General features: G+C 36.0%; 1 protein-coding gene across 1 annotated transcript; it reads left to right on the forward strand.

Annotated features, from left to right (window-relative positions):
* The first annotated feature begins 1659 nt into the window (after nt 1-1659).
* On the forward strand, nt 1660-4513 carry LOC125040733 (venom serine protease 34-like). Its single transcript, XM_047635433.1, has 4 exons — nt 1660-1935; nt 2329-2346; nt 2877-2990; nt 3302-4513. Exons 1-4 carry the CDS (start codon nt 1660-1662, stop codon nt 4511-4513), a joined length of 1620 nt encoding a protein of 539 aa, XP_047491389.1.
* Nucleotides 4514-9419: the final 4906 nt, after the last annotated feature.

Here is a 9419-nt window from a genome sequence, read left to right on the forward strand (position 1 = left end):
TTAGGCATTTTTCTATTTAATAAAGATTCTAACATTTTCCTTTCGTGCGAATTAGCTGATTTATGAATTAATTTAGCGTTTTTCCAGTTGAGCTAGTGACCTTCATCACGCAAATGAACGAAACACGCATTTGAATCTCTGGCATATCTAACATCACGTTTATGTTCACTGATTCTTTTCTCAAAAGCTCTACCGGTCTCACCTATGTAAAACTTGGGGCAATCGTTACAGGGTATAGTATAAATACCGGGAGAAGTCCCCAGAGCACCGCTAGTCGCATTGTGTTTAACCAAACTATTACGCAACGTGTTCGGGTACGTAAAAACAATGTCAATTCCAACGCCTTTAAACATGTGTCGTTTCTCATCGAGGGACGGGTTATACGGAATAATTAAATTATTATTGTCACTATCTTGTTGAGTATTACGGGAATGAGTGTAAAACTCCCATCTCTCAGATGAATGAGCCTGATTTAAGAAAAATCGAGGATATCCTAATTTGGAAAACGTTTCAAATATGACGTCAATTTCTCGATCGATAAATTGATTATCACAAATCCTATATGCTCTTAAAAACATGGACAAGACTACTGACTTTTTAACATAGAACGGGTGATTCGAGAAAAAAATGAAGGTAATTAGCGGTGTGTGTAGGTTTAAGGTAAACCGAAAATTTAAGCGAGCCATTTACATTGAATAAAAGGACGTCGAGAAAAAGGTAATTTCCCTGAATCTTCCCACACGAGGTTGTTGAGTTTTCCGAAAAAATTATCAAAGTCTGAACGATTTACTTGCCACAAAGAAAAATGTCATCAACATAACGAAACCAAATCGTGTCGGGAGGGAGAATAGACGGAAGGAGTTCAGATTTAAATAACTCCATATATAAATTCGCAAGGACCGGACTTTAGCTACTTCCCATCGCGATACCATTGATTTGTTTATAAAATTCATCGTCAAAATTAAAGACATTATTCGTGACACACAAACGGATGAGCTCGATAAAGCAATTGAGTTGTCGTTCAGGAGGGAATGAGCTTTGCTTATATAATCTGATTTATTAAGGATAACTATGTTATTACCTTTGTCGGCTTTGATAATTATAATGTCCAAATTGCGTTTACGTGATTTGGTAGCCAAAAAAATAACGTCGGGGTAAGCCTTTGATATCGTCAAATAAATCAAGAATCGGATTTAACATAACACCTTTAAGGTAGCTAAGATCTTTCAACGAAGATTTGTTTTGCTTCGCAATGAAACTATTAAGACCTTTAATATAACCTAAACAATGATTAGCGTCGGGTTTGGTGTCAAAATTCTCTCCTTGTATCCATTTTGGTTTATCATTCGTCTGAAGAGGAACTCGTGAATAGTTCGAAACGTCACGATTCAATTTCATTTCTTACTGTGGCTGTTTTCCTTTCATCTTTGTGTACACGTTACTGTGTTTGTGTTTGTGTCATATATCTACATGTGTTATATATAAGTATTTATATATGTGTGAATGTGTTTGTATTTCGATAATTTGATGCCTGGGATACTGAGCCGCAGATGAGCTGATAACTGGAATTCATGAATTAAGTTTCAAGGTGTTTGAGAGCTTGTAATTTACTCGCATTCACCCGCTCTCCCGCAATCAGCGTTCACCAATTAGCCTCTAATGGGGCGAGGCGCCCTCCAGCAGCTGCGCTTCTCGTTGGCGAGCCCCATCATGGAGCATAAAAGGGCTTGGCGACTCCGCTCCACCACCGTTCTTCCTCTCCTTCTGCGCCATGAGGACTTCCACAGCCTTCGCTGTCCTGGTCAGTGCAGCTCAGTCACCGGCCTTTCTCAGTCCCTGCGCATTATAGGGCCTCTCGGTCACCATGGGTGCACTTTCTTCGTGCACGACAAAAAACCTGTAATGCAATTTAGTTTAATAGCAACTCGAACACAAGTATAGTTGTCAATCTTTAAGGAATTGGTAATATAAACAGAATATGTAAACAGTATTTGATGGCAGCTAATATTTCGTTTTTTGTATAGATTACTGTCACTGTAAAAATATGTTTAAGTTATGTTAACGGTGCTGCCAACCAGCCTCCTTTAAGGATTTGAGACTTCAGCGGGACATGGATAAAGTCAATATTACTTCGTATAATTTTCGAGAATTTGTAGGACATTTTGTAAAAGTAGCATGATTAAATGAATGGAGTTTTATTACAAAGATGTGGACTGAGGTTAAGTAGGATATTTAGGACGGAAGTGATTGAGGCGGTCATAATGATATGCAAAACAGCATCGCGTTTCATTCCATATCTTTAGTGATTCTGTGTCCACCCTTTGGCAGACCCGAACCCAAGTCTCAGTAAGCTCTGCGTAAGCAAGGCAACGCTCCTTCTGCTGGATTTAGAAAGAATTGACGGTTTGCAGATTTCACTGACGTTCAGTTGGCTGGTTTTTTTTTTTTTGTGTTTTGTTTTTTGTTATTTATATAGTGTTATGTTGTGATTTGCAGCCTCTTTTGTTAATCGGATTTTGATCTTATTTATGCTTCAATATTCTTAAATTATATCAATAAAGCTAAGTACATTTTTCTTAATTCTACCTTTTAAGTAGCATGTCACTGAAAATGAATAATCTCAAGATTTCCAGCCACTTTTTCCTTTTGCTTGTGCGCTCTTAACCCTGTTTAACCCTTTTTCATACTGCAGATGATTTCTCTTGAAGTTTCATTCACTTCCTTTGATCTTCCTCTTCCCATTTTATCGGATTGCCATTAGCCCCTTGTTCGGTTTACGTCACTAATGTAGAGTTGCAGGTGGCGGCCGGCCCTGTTGTCTGGCTCAACTGTTGCCTTCCGTCTGGCTCTCTAACCCTCTTCGACGGCCGTTTCAGGTGGCGGCCGGCCTTGTTGCGGCGACTAGCTCGAGGCAGCTTCCCTCGGACCCGAAGCAAGGCCTTGAGCACGTCGAGCCTAGAGCTACTCGCGCCAAGTGTGGAGGTTTGATGGTGAGTCGAAGGCGTTTGAGTGCATTGACTGCGCACGGATGGGTCTTCCTGTTGCGTGGCCACAGAAAACACGCTTTTTCTGAGAAGAAAGTAAAACAAATGTGTGTGAAAGCCCATCCTAGATTACATGAATATCCAGCTAAACAGTAAAAACCCACCTCAGCTACTTACACTGCCCTCCGCTCACCCATGCCAAAAATAGTCTGCAGTTATCCTGCTGCCTTTGACATATCCAAGGCTACATATAGGAAAAGTATTTTCTGACTGACCATGCAGGTTTTCTCTGACGCCTCGCTTCCTTCCTCCCGCAGACCCTGGCCACGGGACAAGAGCTGATCATGAAGACCCCGGGGTACCCCAACAAGTACCCCAACAAGAGGAAATGCACCTGGGACATTTCCAGCCAGAACACCGACGAACACCTTGAGCTTTCTTGCCCCAACTTCGAGCTGAAAAAGTCCAAGTCTTGCAAAGGAGACAGGCTGCGCCTTTCGGACGACGAGAGCGTGGAGACCTTCTGCGGTCACGGGGAAAAGACCTTCGTCACCAAAAGCAACACACTCAAAGCTACCTTCAAAAGCAGCAGGTACGGCAGAGACAAGGGCTTCGAGTGTACCGTGAGGAGCGTCCGCAGCAACATTGACTCTACTGATATTTCCACCGGGGCAACAGACCAGACTACAGCCGCGCCAGCAACAACCAAACAGCCTACAACCTTGCCTTCAACAACCAAACAGCCCACAACCGCTGGCTGCCAGTGTGGGGTAGCAAACCCCAACCGCATTGTTGGTGGGACAGAGGTATCACCTGCCCATAAATACCCTTGGCACGTCGGCCTCAAGTACAAAAACGGAGCCAACTACTGGTGCGGCGGATCCATCATCAACAACCAGTACGTCATGACCGCCAGCCACTGCTTCTTCGACATGCAAGGGAACCGCATCTCCGACGAGGGTCTCGCGGTGGGCGTGGCCGACCACGATATGTACTCCTCTTCTGACGACGTCTCGGGCGTCACAAGGTTGGTCAGTGTGGCCAAGGTCATCCTCCATCCCAACTACGTGTCTTCAGGGTATGACAACGACATTGCCCTCCTAAAGCTGTCCGAGACCCTGGATCTGTCCAAGAACAAGGAGCTGAGGTCTGTCTGCCTGCCCGCCGACGACTCCAAGTCCTACGCAGGAGCCTTGGGCATCGCTGCAGGATGGGGCAATCTGGAAAGCGATGGAAGCCAGCCCGACAAGCTGATGGAGGTCACACTGCCCATCCTGGAGCTAAGCTGTTGGGGCACAACAGTGACGGAAAGAATGCTGTGCGCAGGATACAAGGAGGGAGGCAAGGACACGTGCCAGGGAGACTCAGGCGGGCCTCTGTACGTGGTGGAAGACAGCAAGTACTTCCAGGTAGGAATAACGTCCTTCGGGAATGGCTGTGCGAACCCCAACAGCCCGGGAGTGTACGCCAGAGTGTCCAAATTCCTCAGCTGGATTAAGACTAACACTGCTGATGCCACCTACTGCTGAACTGGCCGCGGAGACGCGCTCTTTCTCATTGTACCTTCGAAGTAAACATTGCAGATGCATCGTTGTATGTTTCTTCCTATTAGCACGTGTCCTGTAACACGAGTTCTGCCAATAGCAAGGTGTAAACAAATCCGGCCTCTTGAAGGATTCTAGTATTACACACAGAAACACAACTTTTATTTGTGTGTGTGCATGTATATATATACATACATATATATAAAATTATATATATACGTACATAGACATTTCCTGTCCCTGGGAACCTTAGCGGACCGACGGGGGGCGGATGCCCGAGCTCCTGTAATATAATAATATAATTATATTACTATTATTATCATTATAATCATCATTATCCTTATTATTATTATTACAATTATTTCCATCATTATTATCATCATTTTTATTAACATTGTTATTATTATTATTATCATTAGTATCATCATTATCATTACTGTTATTGTTATTATCATTAGTATTACTATTTTCCTTATCATCATTATCATTATCATTATTATTAGTAGTAGTATTACAATTATTTTCATTATTAGCGTTGCTATCATTATGATAATTGTTGTTATCATAACTATTAGTATTATCATTATCATTATCATTAACATTATCACTATTGTTACAATTATCATTACTACTGTTATTGTCATTATTACTATTATCACTATTATTATTGCTATTATCATTATTGCCATTATCAATGTTGTCACTTTCATTATCATCATCATAATCATTGTTATCATTATTATCATTATGATCACTGTTATCGTTACTGTCAGTATCATTATTCATTTTATTGTTTTTGTTGTTGTTAATAATACATTAGTTCTACTTTTTCAAGGAAATTATAAAGGAAAATATATGAAAATCAACGATAATTTACTAGTGCTTTCAAAAGAGAGAAAATAAATTGCAGAATGTGAATGTAAAGCATTATAAATTAAATGATACATGTAAATGGAAATACAATTGGAATGATTGCTTAAAGTTTAATTACGAACTTCCGACCCAAGATTTAGATAAAGTATAAGAAAGAGAGATAGGCAGGAATAGGGGGATAAAAGAAAAGAAAAGTGTAATAAAAAGAGAAAAAAAAATACAAAAATAGAGGCAAAGAAGACACGAAAAGAACGGGAATAGACAGAGGAAATGGAAGGAATAGATAATAAGTAGACAGATTGAGGAAATAGAAAATAGTGTATTAAAGAGATAGAAAATAAAAGAAAACAGAGAGCAATAATAGTAATAAGAACTACAGCAACAACAACAAATTGCAAATCAGAAGAGTAAGAATATTTTCAAAAAGTACAAGACGGAAAAATTAAAAATTAAAGGGAAACAATGAAAACTCAGAAGGAAAAAGACAGAAATGAAAAAAAAGAGAATAGGAGGAAACAGATAAACGGCAAACAGAAAAACGGGTATAGATAACGCGCCTGTTGTATGCTCCCCATCTGCTTTTAAATCGTATCATATTATCATATCACATATATTATATTATACATCATATTGTAATCAGTTTGTTATACTGTATAAGGATACTGGTATTTCGTAATGCCATAACATATTGTACTATTTCACATTACATTATATTAGAAAATAGTATGTCATATATCATACCATATCATACGTTATGGTAAATCATATATCATTGTTAAGTAATACAAACGTACATGTTGTCTGATGGCTAGTTCTCAGTCTCACAGGAAAGGCTGACAGAGCGTGAATTCATAACACAAACATAATCTAGATAATTTCAGAATATTGAATGTGGATAGACCAACTCAAGTGTTCTGGATTTCATTTGCTCTATTGTGGATATAAGCGTGCGAACGCGAAGGCAATCTTGCAAGTCGATTAATCCATAAACACCCAAAGAGAAACATGAGAACTAGAAAAAATAAAGTCTCGAAAGTCAGAATATGTGTGTGTGTACACATATGTGTCTATGTGTGACTGTATGTTTAGACACACACATGCACACGCGCACACACACACACACACTCACATATATATATATATATATATATATATATATATATATATATATGTATATATACATGTGTGTGTGTGCGTGTGTTCACATATATAATAACACACACACACACATGTATATACATATCTGCGTGTGTGTGTGTGTGTGTGTGTGTGTGTGTGTGTGTGTGTGTGTGTGTGTGTGTGTGTGTACATTACATACATACATACATGCATATATATATATATATATATATATATATATATATATATATATATATTTCAGTATGTCTGAGTGTGCATGTAAGCTGATATATATATATATATATATATATATATATATATATATATATATATATATATATATAAACATGTACATACATATACATATATATATATATATATATATATATATATATATATATATATGTTTGTGTGTGTGTGTATATGTATAATTATACATACACACATACATATATATGTGTGTGTATATATATATATATATATATGTGTGTGTGTGTGTGTGTGTGTGTGTGTGTGTGTACATTACATACATACATGCATATATATATATTTATATATATATATATATATATATATTTCAGTATGTCTGAATGTACATGTATGCTTATATATATAAACATGTACATACATATACATATATATGTTTGTGTGTGTGTGTGTGTATATGTATACATACATATACATATATATGTGTGTATGTATACATATGTGTGTATGTATACAGGTGTGTGTGAATATCTATGTATTATGTATACATACATACATACATAGAGCTTTGTATGTATATATACGTATATATATACATATATATACGTATATATAGAACTAAAGATATATGTGTGTGTGTGTACGTATATATATATATATATATATATATATATATATATCTTTTATATACATATAGATGTATAGTTAGATAGATATGGCTAATGATATATTTGTACCTTTAATATATTTGGGTATACTTATGTATGATTAACAAGATGTGTGTGTATGTACGTTACTGGTCATCCATTTTTCTCATATTTTTTACAAGCATATAAAACTCCCACCCTCATTTTTTTACAGCTGGGATCATCGATATCTAAGGTAAGCCTATCAATTAAATCCATAAAATAATTTCATGGAGAGGGAGGGGGAGACGAAGAGGAGACAGAAAGAGAGGGAGAGAGGGATAGAGAGAGAAAGATACACACACATACATGTGTGTGTGTGTGTGTGTGTGTGTAGATATGTGTGTGTGTAGATATATATACTGTATACACACAACGCACACATGTACATATATATTATATATATACATACACACATATACAGACACACATATATATGAACGGTAAAATACTCAATCATGTTGACACTATAATAGAAAAACCCACAGTGCATAAACTAGATTTATTGAAAATGAGATAACAGTTTCGATATATACGTCTGTGTGTGTGTGTTTGTGTGTGTAGTGCATATTTGTGTGTTTTTCTTTATATATATTTGTGTGTAGATATATATACATATACATACATATATATACATATATATGTATGGATATATACATTCATAACCACACTGGCATAAGCAGATATATTCATATATATATATATACACGCATGTATATATATATATACTCATGTATATATGATATATATATATATATATATACGCATGTATATATGAATATATATGTATATATATATATATATATATATATATATATATATATATATATATATATATATAACAAGCACATCATGTGTATGTATATACATGTATATATATATATATACACATTAGGTTTGTGAATATATACATATATACATATATATACATATATTTATATGTATATACATACATATATGTGTATATATATATGTATACACTAAATATATATGTATATATAGACATATATACACGGACATATATAAATGAATATATATGTATACATGTACGTCTGTGCGTGTATTTGTGTGCAGGTGTTTATATATATATAGACACCCACTTACATACATATATTCATATATATATGTCTGTATATGTGTGTACATATATATACACATATATTTTTATATATAAACATATATATGTATAAATAATTAAACATATATACACATATGTATACACATACAGACATATATGAATATATGTATGCATATATGTGTCTGTGCTGTGTGTTTGTGTGTGGGTGTCTATATATACAGTATATATGTATACATATATATTTTCATCTATATAAGAACATGATACATATCATACATATATTCATTTGTGTATACATATCTATATCTAGCTAACTATATATGTATATACGAATTGAATTGGAAAACAGCCACATTAAGAAATGAAACTAAATCCTAACCCTTTGAACTCGCCAAGAATTCATCGTCTGATAAATAAGGGACCTATAACGAATATATATATATATATATATATATATATATATATATATTCGAGAACACATACGCACATATATATATATATATATATATATATATATATATATATATATTCACATATATGTATACATACTACCGCGATAGTCCAGTGGTTAGCGCACTGGACTCCGGCCCTTGCGGTCCCGAGTTCAAATCCCCCTCGCGGTGATCGTAAAAATGCCGGCGCTCTGACTGCTGACTCGAGCCCGAGAAAAATGACATATCGCCTTGGGAAGTCAAACGCAGGCGTCGTAGGGGAAGTCACCGTGTTAGCGCGCCGAACCGCTGTTGATTAGGAAGGGCATCCAATCAAGCAAGGGTGACACCGCCATATAACCTCTCAATAGTGAATTGAGAGAGGCTTATGTCCTGCAGTGGAATGAATAGCTGTGTATTGATATGTATACATATTTACATATATAGACATATATATATATATATATCCATTTATATATGTACGTATATGTTTGTGT

This window comes from Penaeus chinensis, chromosome 29 (genome assembly GCF_019202785.1).
Source record: "Penaeus chinensis breed Huanghai No. 1 chromosome 29, ASM1920278v2, whole genome shotgun sequence".
Taxonomy (NCBI): domain Eukaryota; kingdom Metazoa; phylum Arthropoda; class Malacostraca; order Decapoda; family Penaeidae; genus Penaeus; species Penaeus chinensis.

What these genes read in the sequence shown, in the direction of transcription:
- LOC125040733 (XM_047635433.1), top strand. Translation starts at nt 1,660, where the DNA reads ATGGGGCGAGGCGCCCTCCAGCAGCTGCGCTTCTCGTTGGCGAGCCCC. An exon ending in CCAAGTGTGGAGGTTTGATG is followed by an intron (nt 2,991 to 3,301) that starts GTGAGTCGAAGG and finishes TTCCTCCCGCAG; the next exon opens with ACCCTGGCCACGGGACAAGA.